At 37.2% G+C, this 15,028-nt stretch overlaps 1 protein-coding gene across 1 annotated transcript in view; it reads left to right on the forward strand.

Moving 5' to 3' along the window:
* The first annotated feature begins 2,161 nt into the window (after window positions 1–2,161).
* Window positions 2,162–15,028, forward strand: part of LOC106880124 (uncharacterized) — a 13,016-nt gene continuing 149 nt past the window's right edge. The window contains exons 1-2 of the mRNA XM_089351048.1: window positions 2,162–2,285; window positions 10,080–14,011. Coding sequence (XP_089207174.1) covers window positions 2,228–2,285; window positions 10,080–14,011 — 3,990 coding nt within the window. The 5' untranslated portion in view covers window positions 2,162–2,227. The remainder of the gene's footprint in view (window positions 2,286–10,079; window positions 14,012–15,028) is intronic.

Raw genomic sequence — 15,028 nt, forward strand, 5'->3', positions numbered from 1 at the left:
CGCTCAGACCTTGGCCAAAATCTTCACTTCTGCATTTAACAGAGTGATGGGCCTGACATTCTCTATAACGTCCCCCTTGTCCGGGTCCTTTCTGACCAACGTCACTACTCCCCGGCGCACAGATCTGGGGATAAACCCATTTTGTTGCCAGTTCGCGTAAACGTCAGCCAGTAGATGCCCGAACAAGTTTGCCATGCATTTATACAGCTCGTACGGAAGACCATCAAGTCCCGGTGACCTAGCCGCTTTACAGTCGGCTAAAGCCTCCATCACTTCCCCAGGCATGATTGGCCCTTCGCAAGACTCCCCATCCGATCCCGAGAGACACGGTAGACCAGCAAGAAAGTCCTTGAGGGCTCTCCCACCACCAGGACCGCCGTCACCCCCGAAAAGCTGGGCGAAGTACTTCGGAAGGCCTCACACATTTTCTCGGGTTCGTTTACCAAGATGCCATTATGATTCGTCAAAGACCGTATTGTGGAACTATTTCCTTGCCGAGCTTCCACCACTCGGGCCCATCCAGCGGCCTTGATTCCTTCACTTCCCATCGCACGTAACTTAGCTCTGGCAATACTTCTCATGTGTTGGGCTTCACGATGCTGGTTTAAATCCAGTCTTTTCACCTTCGCTTGGTCCGCATTACCAGGCTTCTTCTAGTTCCTTAACTAAACCATCTCCTATTCTACGTCCTTTCTTAGCTAAACGTATGCTAAACCTAATAGACTCATATTTGATGGCTCTTTTTAGGGCGTACCACCATTTGTTATTAATGATGGTATCTGTCAATGCCCTCTGTATTAACATCTTGATCCGCTTTCTGTATTCCTCAATCGCCAAAAGGGACGTATTGAGTTTCCAGTAGCCAGATCCCTGACTATGTAACTTATCTATTATCAGTTTACAGGTAACCATCTTGTGGTCACTGTAGCTGACTAGAAAAAAATGTGGACACTTAACTATGGACTTATCTGTTTCTCTAATTAAAATCCTATCTAGATATGTTCTGGAAGACCCGTCACTATTTGACCACGTCCACTGTGGAGTGTTCGGGTGTTCCAACCTATATGGATCTGCCAGCTGAAAGTGACTTAGCAGATCCCGTAAGCCTGGGTTACATTTTCTGTTCATGTTCGAGCCAACACAATCTGTGTGTGCTTCACATATTGTGTTAAAGTCTCCTAACAATACTAGCGAATGCGACGAGGCCAGGAACTTGCCCAGGTCACGAAAATATTCACTTTGCGGGCCCATAATGTTGGGTGCATGAATAGCAACTAGCCTGATTATCTTGCCACAACTGAATGTCAGGTCGAGAACGACCAGCCTGCCTTCTGGATCAGAAAAAACCCAACTTTTTCTCGGCTACCCGGTTTTTTTTTAGTAGGACCAACACCCCACCCCACCTCCCTCCTGACTCGGAGAAACGTATTTCTCATAGCCGTTCAAGAGGGACACTTAAAACTCCTACTAAAGAATATAATGATTAGGTATGGAAATGACTTCACCAGGGCTAATGCGAAACATCAACTTATAAGTTGGCAATTAGTAGAAATTTACAATAGTTTAAAGTGCACGTGCTGTAGTATAGACAGTATGTAATAGATTTTCGTAAATTAGTGTAAATGTGTCCTGTGAACAAAGCAATAAAAAGAAAGACAAAAAACTTTCGTCATACGAAAAAACCGTGGTAAAACACGTGAACCTAAGCTAAATTATTTTCCTATCATTGGGTGCGGACGTTTAATGACCAGGAGACTAGAAAAAAATATATTCTCAGCGTTTAAATGAAAGCCTGATTAGAGTCATTTGTATTCTTAGTATCAATGAATATTACTTATTCTTAAAAGAAAAAGTTACTAACAGCATTGCTGTTTATAAACACATTAACTGACACGTGATGTGAATTAATTAAATTATTAAACCATCTTGTGAAACAGCTCTGATACTATTGTTTTCATAACAAATAAAAACCCACAACTCATTTATGAATAGTTTATTTTTAGGAATATACCTTCAAGACAAAAAAATTTTATCGATTTATGAATAATTTATGTTTGCTCTTTCCGAATACGAAATTTATGAAACTAATGAATTTCCTCAATGTATGTAGTTGATCACGTTTATTGGGGTCTATATAAATCGTTCGTTTGAGACATTTGTCAAACCCGTTCTTGCTTCGGAAGTCAACTCACACCAATCTGCAAGAGGCTGAAAGAAACTGACCATCATGCTGTACCAATTGCTACTAGTAATAGTAGGTATTTCATATGTGAACAGCTATAACTGTGAGTAAATTATTTTGTTATACAATGTCTATTTCTTGTTTTTCCAATAGTTTTGTTTAATTTATCAACGATTGATCATCACAGTCTAGTCCTACCAGCATGTTCTAATTAAAGATAATACTACCTAATGGTGTTATATCTGATACTTAGCATCAAAATATACGTACGTATGTATGCACGTGTGCGTATGAGTATGTTTGAGTGTATGTAAACATACATAATATTTGATGTGTGTGTGTGTGTGTGTGTGTGTGTGTGCACGCATGCGCGCGCGGATGATTTTGAGCTTAGTCACACTGCGTGGCACCTTGGTGTCTTGTACTATAGTCGCAGGCCAACACCAACAAAAGCCTTGCGAGCAGATTTGGTAGACCGAAACTAAAAGAAGTCCGTCATATATATATATATATATATATATATATATATATATATATATATATATATATTAGGTTGGCAACTAAGCTACCGCCGTTTTTTAAAATTTAAATTTTTTAAAAGGTTTAATAAAAAAAATAACAACTAATTAATCAATAATGTATTCACCCTTGTTGTTTACAACTTCTTCCTAACGCTCAACAAGATTTTCAATACCTCGTTGGTAGAAATCACCCGATTTCGACTCGAAAAATTGATCCAACCAAGCTCTCAGTTCCGCATCAGTATTGAACGAAACTCTGCGCATAGCATTTGAAAGAGATCGAAAGAGGTGGAAATCCGTTGGTGCCAAATCAGGAGAGTACGGCGGGTGTGGCAACACTTCCCAGCCATGCGTTTGAATGGCTTCCGTGGTCATATTGGCGATATGAGGGCGGGCGTTGTCGTGCAGCAGAACTCCATGCTGCCGATTAGGTCTTTTCTCTTGAATAGCCTTGTTGAGTTGTTCCATCTGTTGAACATAGAGTTCCGCATTGACCGTTTGGTTCCGTTCAAGCAATTCGTAATGGATAATCCCTTCCCAGTCCCATTATACGCACAACATCGTTTTACACGGATGAAGATCTTGTTTCACGCGCGGTGTCGCTTGTTTACCGGGGCTAAGCTATTCCTTACGCTGTTTCATATTGATGTACAGACACCATTTTTCGTCGCCAGTAACAATTCGGGAAAGAAATCGTTGCTTGTGTCCATGACTTGAGCGGTGACGAGCAAGCAAACCAGCGGAGACTGTGGCTCGTTGATTTTGTTGTCACTTAAAGTATGCGGAACCCATGCTCCATATTTAAAAACCTTTCCCATCGAGTAAAGATGCTTCTCTATAGCAGTATGGGAGCATTCCATTTTCTCTGTCAGAATTTTCGTGCAAAAGTTGGTTTAATCGCTCTTCATCGAACTCAACTGGACGGCCAGAACGAGGTGCGCCTTTGAGGTCAAAATTTCCATTTTTGAACTTGGCATACCAATTACGAGCGGTTCTTTCAGCTATGGCACCCTCTCCATACACAGCACAAATGTCGCAAGCAGGCCTTAGAACCTTGATTAAAAGCAAAAAGAAGAAGATGTCGAAAATGCTCGTTTTTCTGAACTTGCCATCCCATTTTAATGATCTGATAATAAACAAAAATTAACTAAAATTAACTAGAAAAAAAAAAAAAAGATTCCAAAATGATTCAAAAATAGAATTCTCGAAAAAAATAGATTCCAAAATTTAAAAACGCAATCGGCCATGATGAAATACCACAAGGTATAGAAAATACGTATTCGCCTTTATATATTTAATCCTTTATATTGAACAGTCAATATTTCATATATTCAATAAGACATATTCCATATATTCAATAAGACATTCAATACTTCATTTCATTGTACCATCCATTTTTATATTATATATTATATATTCCATATTCTATATCCCACATTAATTTTACAAGTATATAAATAAAACAAAAAAAACAGAGTTGGAATTCTTTTAAATAAAATAATATATATATATATATATATATATATATATATATATATATATATTCTTTTATTCATTTACTTGTTTCAGTCATTTGACTGCAGCTATGCTAGAGCACCGCCTTTAGTCGAGCAAATCGACACCAGCATCAGTTGTCAAGCGATGTTGGGGGACAAGCACAGACACACAAACACACACACACACACACACACACACACACACACACACACACACACACACACACACAAGGTTGGATAACATTTTCTGTTGCATTTTCGACATGATCACTGTTGGGGGTACTTTTTAGATACACATCGTTAGGTAAGCAATGGTTACATACAGTACAGTAAGCAATGCTAAAGCTTTATTTCCTTAGATAAAGCTAATATTTCTTGCCGCGTCCAAGCATGTCAACGAGGGTTTGGTCAGCTTTTCTCGAGAAACTTTTTTCCAGTAGACTCCCCCACTCGATCTGGACGACCGAGTTCTGTCAATATTGAGCTTCTGAAACTGTTGTGGAGGAAAATCTAAAGCAAACTGCACCAGAATTAGCTAACCACTTCAATTCAAGTCACACTTGATCACAAAACACTTTCATTAACAAGGAAACGCATCTAAACTTGGTCAGTGGATCCCTCACCATCTGATAGCTCCTCAGCTTAATCAAATAGTTGCTTTCTGCTTGTCGCTGAAGTATAGACTGGCTCCCAGAGCTTTTTTCGGTAGAACCATCAGAAGTGATGAAAAGTGGATTCGCTATTATCAAATTAAATGAAAACAATAAGAGTTAACATCCAGTGTAAAAGGAGAGACCACCCTCAAACTAAGACTGCACCCGAAAAAAGTTATGCTCTACATTTAGTGGGATATAAAGTATGTCGTATTTCATGAAGTATTAAACCAAAACGAAACAGTTAATGTGAAGAAATATTGTCAACTGAAAGCATTGCGCAAAAATTTACAGAAGAAGTGCCAATCATTGTTCAGTCATATTATCCTAGTCATCCAGGAAAAGATTTTGGTTATAGCTTTGAAAGTTTTGCCTTATCCTCCCTAGTCCACTGACCTTGCTCCATCTATCAATCATCCTTTCAGATCATAGTAACATTATTTAGAGGGAAAACAATTTATTTATTGCGAAGAGGTTAAATGATATCAAGTTTGTCTTTGCTTCGACAGTTGAAGAATTTTACGTTCAGAGGATCAGCAATTTGCCACATAGATGGGATAATGTGTTATCAATAACAAGGAGAAATATTATTTCGGTTAAATATATCAAGATCAAAGAAGAATTTCTTTCTTTACTCATCATGAAAAGCGACAGGACTTTCTTTCCAACCTAATACATACATACATACATACATATATATATATATATATATATATATAAATTGTTGATTATTAATTTTATTACTAATTGACGATTCCCTGCCCTGCATATCTATATATATATATATATACATATACATATAGTGTAGTGTATATCCAAACGTTACTATTTATTGACCACTAAGAGATCAAAATATTGTTGAGTATATGGTTTATGTAAATTCAGTCCCTTTAGGACACATTAAAGGACTATCACTGTTGGGGAGTTTTTCAACAAATGTGTCTTTCATATGGTATATTTTGGAGATACCATGTAAACAATTTTGAGGCCTTAGAATTTGCAAATGCTCTAAGCATAGAATATCTCTTTTGATGTCACAAACAGGGGTGGCGAGAATATACAGTTCGTACGGGAGATGATTAAATTCTAAAGCGTGTGATCTTTAAAAAACTGTTTTAGGAAAAGGCACTCTAACGAACTGAATTTAAGATACAATATGATCTGAAAAATGTAATATCCGTATAGAAAGTTGATAAGTAGTTGTAATTGAATAGGAAACTACAGAGAAAAAATATTCTTAATGCAGCCAAAGATTTCGAAGAAAACTAAAACGGAGAAGGAACGACTATCGAGATCAATAACTTTAAATGTGACACACACACGCATACCTACCATCTTCACACACTCCTGTCCCAGAAACTACTTGCTTTTTATCCTTCCACTTTCGGTCACTTCAGAAATGTAACCGTACGTAGATTGTTAGCGATTTTCCCTTATTTTCCTTCTTTCTCTTTGGACATTCCGCTTTCCGACGAAGAGCTATGCTCGAAACATTAACAACTCTCTCCTTGCACTGAGCGTCAAATTAATATATTGCTTGCGTACGTCCTCACGATCGTTTTTTTCTTTTTTCTCTTTATTAATTGTTTGTTTATTGATTTGATTACGTATGTATGTATGTATTATGTATATGAGTGTGTGTGTGTGTTCATACACACACATGTGCATGGCTTTCTGTTTGTGCACAACCACTTGACAACCGGTATTGGCTTGTTTACCTCCTGTCAGCAGCCGTTCAGAAAAAGGAACTGATAAAATAAGTACTAGACTTTTAAAATATAAGTACTGGGGTCAATTAACTTGACTAAACCTCTGAAGGTGATGCCCCAACATAGCTGCAATCCAATGACTATACATACATACATACATACATACATACATACATACATACATACCTGTGTGTATGTATATATACTATGCGTGTACATATATATATATATATATATATATATATATATATATATATATATATATATATATATATATATATATATATATATGTATATATATTTGAATATAAGAGAGATTGGAACAAGTATATTTGGAATAGTCACAAGAAGTATATCAACATAGATAAGATACTACTGCGTAAATGATTGGAATAGGAATATACAATAGAGAATAAGATATATAAAAATTCTTACGATCGTTTCATGATTATGTGACTTATCTAAATGCAATCGAAATGATAAATCATATTGAAGTTGCATGACCATTCTTCAGAGATATAAAAGTAAGAAAACCGTTCTTAAAAGTTTATCCGTGTTTATTAGAATTAATTAATCCATAGTGGTATACATAGGAGTCATAGGAGTTCTGTATAAATTTCCGTACAGTAATCCAAGGTTTTGGTTTAATACTTCATGAAAAACGACATACTTTATATCCCACTAAATGTAGAGCATAACTTTTTTCGGGTGCAGTCCTACTCGAGCCCCACTCCCAAGCAGTCTCATTGAACCTTTAATTACAATGTTCAAAAATCAATTAAACTACGTACTCCAAGATGTCGTTGTAGTCCACTTCAGAAGGCAATGCATCTATGTAAACCTCTATGAATAGATCCGCAATGTCCGGCCCGAATTTTTGTTTTAATCTTTTGAAATTACTTTTATCCACTAGCACACATTTCACATATAGGGTAGTGTCCCCTAAATTTACCTTTTTTAGTTTCTTCCACCAGTTTGCTTTTTCTCGAATCGTATGTCAAGGTTAGGTTCTTTTTCCTTAGGGGTAGATGTTGGGGGCTTTGACAAATTATCGTGTTTGCATGTGTTTCTGTGGGGACAGGATTGGGATTAGTGGCGAGTGGGGCGGGAAAGTGATTGATGTCTGCATCGGAAGGACTAGATAAAGTGGGGATTGGAGCGACTGGAGCGGGGGAAGGGTGGGGACTGGAGTTCTTGGGTGGTGAACTTTTCTCTTTCTTCTTTTCCCTCCTGTCACTGTAGACCACTTGCTATTCTCTGTCTCTTGCTGCTCCACCTTTTCTCTTCCTTCAGTCAGTGGAGGTGCGGTTACTTTTTCACCGGAGCCAACTAGTGGTGTTTCTGCTGGTAGTGGAGGGCAGTCTGCTCTAATGTGGCCTTTCTGATCACGCTTGAAACATTGCGGTTTCCTGCCCTCCACTAACACTCTCGATTTTCTGTCTTGGCCTATCCAAATGGTCTCAGCTACATTCTCTAGCACTTCTCGTGTGGTTCGGATGATCATTTCAATCCCTTGTCCTTGCCAGTTACGTTGCAGGACTTTGATAATTTGGAGGATGGAGTTTTTATCCTCCATCCCCATTATAATGGCTGCCACATTCCAGTCAACCTCTACTTCCGGCGGCATCTCCTCCACCCTTACCCTGGAAGCACATCTCTCAAGGTAAGTTGGGAGGGGCACCACCTCTGCCGTATTTCTGACCCATTTTTCTGTTCTAAACCACACCTCCACTGTGGCGTACTTGCTTCCTCTGGTAACATATGTAATGTAACTTCATATGTCTTTCAGACATTTCTCTATCTTCTCCTTTGATACAATCTCTATCCTTTTCTTTTCCAAACCAAACGTTTTATACACAATTGTTTCTTTTTCCACTCTTTGACTTACTTCCTTTGGTGGGGTCACAGAAATTTCATGCGCTTCTCTTTTTATTAATTCTTTGAACTTCTCCAACTCTTCCTTACTTATCTGCATCTCCTCTCTCGAATTACCAGCCACTGCTTCAAAACTCTTTCCTCTCTTCACTTTGTTGATGCTATCAACGTATCTCAACAATTCCTCCTCAGCGAAATCTATGTCGGTATACGAATGCATAATAACACAAAGATCTCCCTCCTCAAACGGTAACAAATCTGCCGAAAGGCAGACAAAGCAAAATGTTCACAAAAACTTTTCAACAATATTTTCAAAAATATTTAACAATAACAGCACCTTTCAACAATGAGTTTCAAAAATAGCACTAATCTTTGGGGAAACCCTTTAACGTTGTGTGCCACCAGCACGAACTATGTTAACAGTAGATATACATATGTGAGAATATATGATATTATTTATATTGATAATAGTAATTGAGGTAGTAGCAAGAGGTATAAATAGTATTAATGTGTTAAGGTATTGTTTAGCTTTTCTATGCAAATATAATTATTGTTAAATAGGTGACTTGGTGGAGAATAAATTTATGGATAGTGTTTAAAGGTCAAGTAGTTATTTATTGGAAGAGTGGAAATTCAAATGTCTAGCCATTTCTAAAGAATTATGTCACTCGATGTTATTCTTTAAGAATTTATAATATGCTTAGATATTTAGATAAGTTTCGGTTAGTATTGGTCCAGGCTATGTCTAACTTAATAGCAGCACCTGGAAACGACATTTAAAAGTGTTTCATATGAGTCATTCTTTGAGCACCATAGCTCATTCAAGTAGAGTTATTTGCAGAGATTTATCCAGTGGTAGGTGGTTTATTTGGAATTCGTTGGAGATATTCGTCCAGGAACCGTTTAAATATTAGAAGATTTTTTTCTTCTCTTATGTATCTTGGTATGATGTTAAAGAGAGTAGGGCCAGTTGAGTTGAAGTAGTTTTGTCTGAGTGATGTGATGTGATGCGAACATGACTTTTGAAGAGGACAGATAGGACGGGGACCAATATGATATCCAGGGCGTCAAATGGTACATCGGATAGGGTGTTGTGGGGGTTTGTTTCACTGGTGCTGTCAGGATTAACCATGGTTGCGTTACTGAAAGTGGAGCAGTATTGCTTCTGCAGAATCTCAACCATCTCTTCTACACCACTATACAGAGTGCCAAGTTCATTTATTAGAGGTCCAATAGATGATACAGCGACCTATTTGCTTTCTGGCGAGTGAAAAGAACATTTTGGGATTGACTTTTCTCAATGGGCTACTTTTCTTCTGCAGTTTTTTGACTATCGATGATAAACTTCATGCAGTTTTCAAGATAAAGTTTCTTTGGTTCCAGTAAAGCTATGTCGGTCAAGTGAAGGCATTGCAGCTGGCAATATTTTAACCGGTTGATTTTTCGATTAACCCTTTTTATTTTCCTTTTAAGTGCTCTTCTGTTCCGTGGGAGCAAATGATTTTTTTTGTGCTTACAATCGCATACTTACAAATGTTTTTTTGTGCACACAATCGTATACTCATGCTAGAATATACACCCTTTCTTTTTCTAAGAACATGGTAGTAGTTGATTGAAATAATCATTGTTTCTTTTCTTTGCAGATGAATGTACATATAATGGAAAGTCGTATAAGGGAATCTTTATGATCGACTGCAACACGTGTGCATGTGACAAAAATGGTAACGCAGTTTGTTCAAATTTACGTTGTGACTATGGGCAGCGACTTTCATGTACCTATCAAGGTAGACGTTACAGAGTAGGACAGACATTCCAGCAGTCCTGTAATACATGTGTATGCAAAAACGATGGCCAGATACAATGTAGCAACAAAGACTGTACTAAACGATGTACGTATAAAGGAAAGCAGTACCAAGAAGGTGAAGAATTCCAAGACAACTGTAATAGATGTAAATGTCTTTCTTCTGGATATGCTCAGTGTACCAATAATGTGTGTCAGTGCCAGTATAATGGTAAAGTCTACAATGTTGGAGTGAATTTCAATGATGGCTGTAAGACTTGCACTTGTCAAACTTCAGGAATAGTGCAGTGTAACAGCGATAGATGTGGATGTTATCATAAAAACGTACGATATCAAAACGGCCAAACTTTCACTGATGATTGTAATACATGCGAATGTTTAAGTAACGGTCAGGTTAAATGTACAAAGAACATTTGTAAGTGTTACTTCAGAGGAAAAGTATTAAATGTGGGCCAGAAATTTGAAGGGGATTGTAACACTTGCTATTGTAGAGGCAACGGTCAGTTAGAATGTACAAAGAAAATCTGTCAATGTACTTACCAAGGACAGACTTATCGAGTTGGACAAACATTTAGTAATGATTGTAACCAATGTGAATGTTTACGAAGCGGTATTGTGCAGTGCTCTAACAAACCGTGTAAATGTATATACAATGGAAACACCTACAAAATTGGTACTACATTTAGAAAAGACTGTAATACGTGCACATGCAAAGCTGATGGTAGTGTAGACTGCACGACAAATCAATGTACCTGTACTTACAAAACCAGAGTTTATAATTTCGGAGAACAATTCAGCGATGATTGCAATACTTGTAAATGTGAACATAACGGACAAGTTGAGTGCACAAACAAACTCTGCCAATGTACACACAAAGGACAAACTTATAGAATTGGTGACAGATTTTCAGAAGATTGCAACGAATGCAAATGTCTAGCAAGCGGGTACGTTCAATGTACAACCAAAGTTTGCAAATGTACTTACAACAACCAGATTTATAATGTAGGTCAAACATTTAGAAAGGGCTGTAATACATGTACGTGCGAAACGAACGGTAGAGTAAGCTGTACAAATAAGCCATGTAACTGTATTTACAATGGAAACACCTACCAAATAAGTGCTACATTTAGAAAAGACTGCAATACGTGCACATGCAAAGCCGATGGTACTGTAGACTGCACAACAAATCAATGTACCTGTACTTACAAAACCAGAGTTTATAATTTCGGAGAACAATTCAGCGATGATTGCAATACTTGTAAATGTGAACATAACGGACAAGTTGAGTGCACAAACAAACTCTGCCAATGTACACACAAAGGACAAACTTACAGAATTGGTGACAGATTTTCAGAAGATTGCAACGAATGCAAATGTCTAGCAACCGGGTACGTTCAATGTACAACCAAAGTTTGCAAATGTACTTACAACAACCAGATTTATAATGTAGGTCAAACATTTAGAAAGGGCTGTAATACATGTACGTGCGAAGTGAACGGTAGAGTAAGCTGTACAAATAAGCCATGTAACTGTATTTACAATGGAAACACCTACCAAATAAGTGCTACATTTAGAAAAGACTGCAATACGTGCACATGCAAAGCCGATGGTACTGTAGACTGCACAACAAATCAATGTACCTGTACTTACAAAACTAGAGTTTATAATTTCGGAGAACAATTCAGCGATGATTGCAATACTTGTAAATGTGAACATAACGGACAAGTTGAGTGCACAAATAAACCGTGTCGATGTATACATAAAGGACAAACTTATCAAATTGATGATAAATTTTCGGAAGATTGCAACCAATGCCAATGTTTATCAACTGGCTACGTTCGATGTTCTACCAACGTCTGCAAATGTACTTACAACAACCAGATATATAATGTAGGTCAATCATTTAGTCAGGGTTGTAATACATGTACGTGCGAAACGAACGGTAGAGTAAGCTGTACAAATAAGCCATGTAACTGTATTTACAATGGAAACACCTACCAAATAAGTGCTACATTTAGAAAAGACTGCAATACGTGCACATGCAAAGCCGATGGTACTGTAGACTGCACAACAAATCAATGTACCTGTACTTACAAAACCAGAGTTTATAATTTCGGAGCACAATTCAGCGATGATTGCAATACTTGTAAATGTGAACATAACGGACAAGTTGAGTGCACAAATAAACCGTGTCGATGTATACATAAAGGACAAACTTATAGAATTGATGATAAATTTTCGGAAGATTGCAACCAATGCCAATGTTTATCAACTGGCTACGTTCGATGTTCTACCAACGTCTGCAAATGTACTTACAACAACCAGATATATAATGTAGGTCAATCATTTAGTCAGGGTTGTAATACATGTACGTGCGAAACGAACGGTAGAGTAAGCTGTACAAATAAGCCATGTAACTGTAATTACAATGGAAACACCTACCAAATAAGTGCTACATTTAGAAAAGACTGCAATACGTGCACATGCAAAGCCGATGGTACTGTAGACTGCACAACAAATCAATGTACCTGTACTTACAAAACCAGAGTTTATAATTTCGGAGAACAATTCAGCGATGATTGCAATACTTGTAAATGTGAACATAACGGACAAGTTGAGTGCACAAATAAACCGTGTCGATGTATACATAAAGGACAAACTTATCAAATTGATGATAAATTTTCGGAAGATTGCAACCAATGCCAATGTTTATCAACTGGCTACGTTCGATGTTCTACCAACGTCTGCAAGTGTACTTACAACAACCAGATATATAATGTAGGTCAATCATTTAGTCAGGGTTGTAATACATGTACGTGCGAAACGAACGGTAGAGTAAGCTGTACAAATAAGCCATGTAATTGTATTTACAATGGAAACACCTACCAAATAAGTGCTACATTTAGAAAAGACTGCAATACGTGCACATGCAAAGCCGATGGTACTGTAGACTGCACCACAAATCAATGTACCTGTACTTACAAAACCAGAGTTTATAATTTCGGAGCACAATTCAGCGATGATTGCAATACTTGTAAATGTGAACATAACGGACAAGTTGAGTGCACAAATAAACCGTGTCGATGTATACACAAAGGACAAACTTATCAAATTGATCATAAATTTTCGGAAGATTGCAACCAATGCCAATGTTTATCAACTGGCTACGTTCGATGTTCTACCAACGTTTGCAAATGTACTTACAACAACCAGATATATAACGTAGGCGAAACACTTAGAGAGGGCTGTAATACATGTAAGTGTGAAGCGAATGGAAGAGTAAGCTGTACTAATAACCCATGTAACTGCAATTACAATAGAAACACCTATCAAATAGGTGATTCATTTAAAATCGGTTGCAATGTTTGTACCTGTGAATCTAATGGTTTGGTTATCTGCACTAAAATTCTGTGTTCCTGTAATTACAACGGTAAGCGTTATGAAATTGATTCTATATGGTATAATGATTGCAACAAATGTCAGTGCACTTCTGATGGGAGAGTGAATTGTGAGCAAAAAACATGTGACAAACCTTGTACATACAAAGGAAAAACTTATTCTGTCGGTGAAACATTTAAAGATGACTGCAATGCGTGTAGATGTGGACAGTTTGGTCGTGTAGTTTGTACTAAAATGTATTGTCCCCCAACAACATGCCAGTATTATGGAAAAACTTACAAAAACAGAGAAACATTCATGACTCAAGATAAATGCAATGTTTGTCGGTGTTCGAATGGGAAGGTCAAGTGTACCAACTATGATTGTTATAGACCGGTGAGTGAGATGATTTATTAATGTTTTATTAATGTTTTACTATCCCTAATGTAACAAATTTAATCCATCTTTTACCCTTTGTAACTCCCATTTAATTTCTCATATCAAACAAAATAATCATCCAGCAATTAGATGATATTTAGCATGCAAACTGGAATGTTATCAAACTATTGGATTCATGCAACGAACCAAATGGCATCAGAGATCACTTTCCAATCATCAATCGATATGTCTCGAAGAAAGCCAATGTTGTCTTCATTGTTGTCTTCTAAGTTTTTTCCCTTATATATGCATACATTCAATAATATATATGGAAGTAGATGGTTAACTTTCAATTTTTAATTTAACGTTAACACTTATGTTAAATCACTGGTATATATTTCACACAACATTGCTCTTAATGTTACAAATATCCATGTTTATGAAAGAAATATTTATTTTTCATCTGTTTAAATAGTGAATGCGATACGAACCATCTAGAGTAAGCGTCATGTTTCAGAATATAGTTTATGAGAGTGTGAAGTGGGTATCAGAATCTTAGGTTCTGATGAATTTTTAATACTTTGTTATAAATTTATGTGACACATGCGTGGCTGTGTGGTAAGACGTTTGCTTCCTAAAGACATGAGTCCAGGTTCAGTTTCACTGCATGGTACTGTGGGCAAGTGTCTTCTACCATAGCCTCGAGTCGACCAAAGCCTTGTGAGTAGATTTGGTAGATGGAAACTGAAAGAAGCCCGTCGTACATGTGTGTGTGTGTGTGTGTGTGTGTGTGTGTGTGAGTAAGTGAGCGCGCGCGTTTGTATCTGTGTTTCTCTCCCCGCCGTTTGACAATCATGGAGTCAATCCGTTCGACTAAAATCTTTCATGGCAATTCTCCAGCATTCATGCCCACAGTCTAAATTACTGAAACAAAGAAAAGTTGTTAAATTTAATATACATCTTTTTTTGAATTTAAACTTTATATTGCATTTTGTCATATTAATTTTTTTTAATTTCAAAAGCAATCTGTTCAAT

This window comes from Octopus bimaculoides, chromosome 4 (assembly GCF_046866305.1).
Source record: "Octopus bimaculoides isolate indiv1 chromosome 4, ASM4686630v1, whole genome shotgun sequence".
Taxonomy (NCBI): Eukaryota; Metazoa; Mollusca; class Cephalopoda; order Octopoda; family Octopodidae; genus Octopus; species Octopus bimaculoides.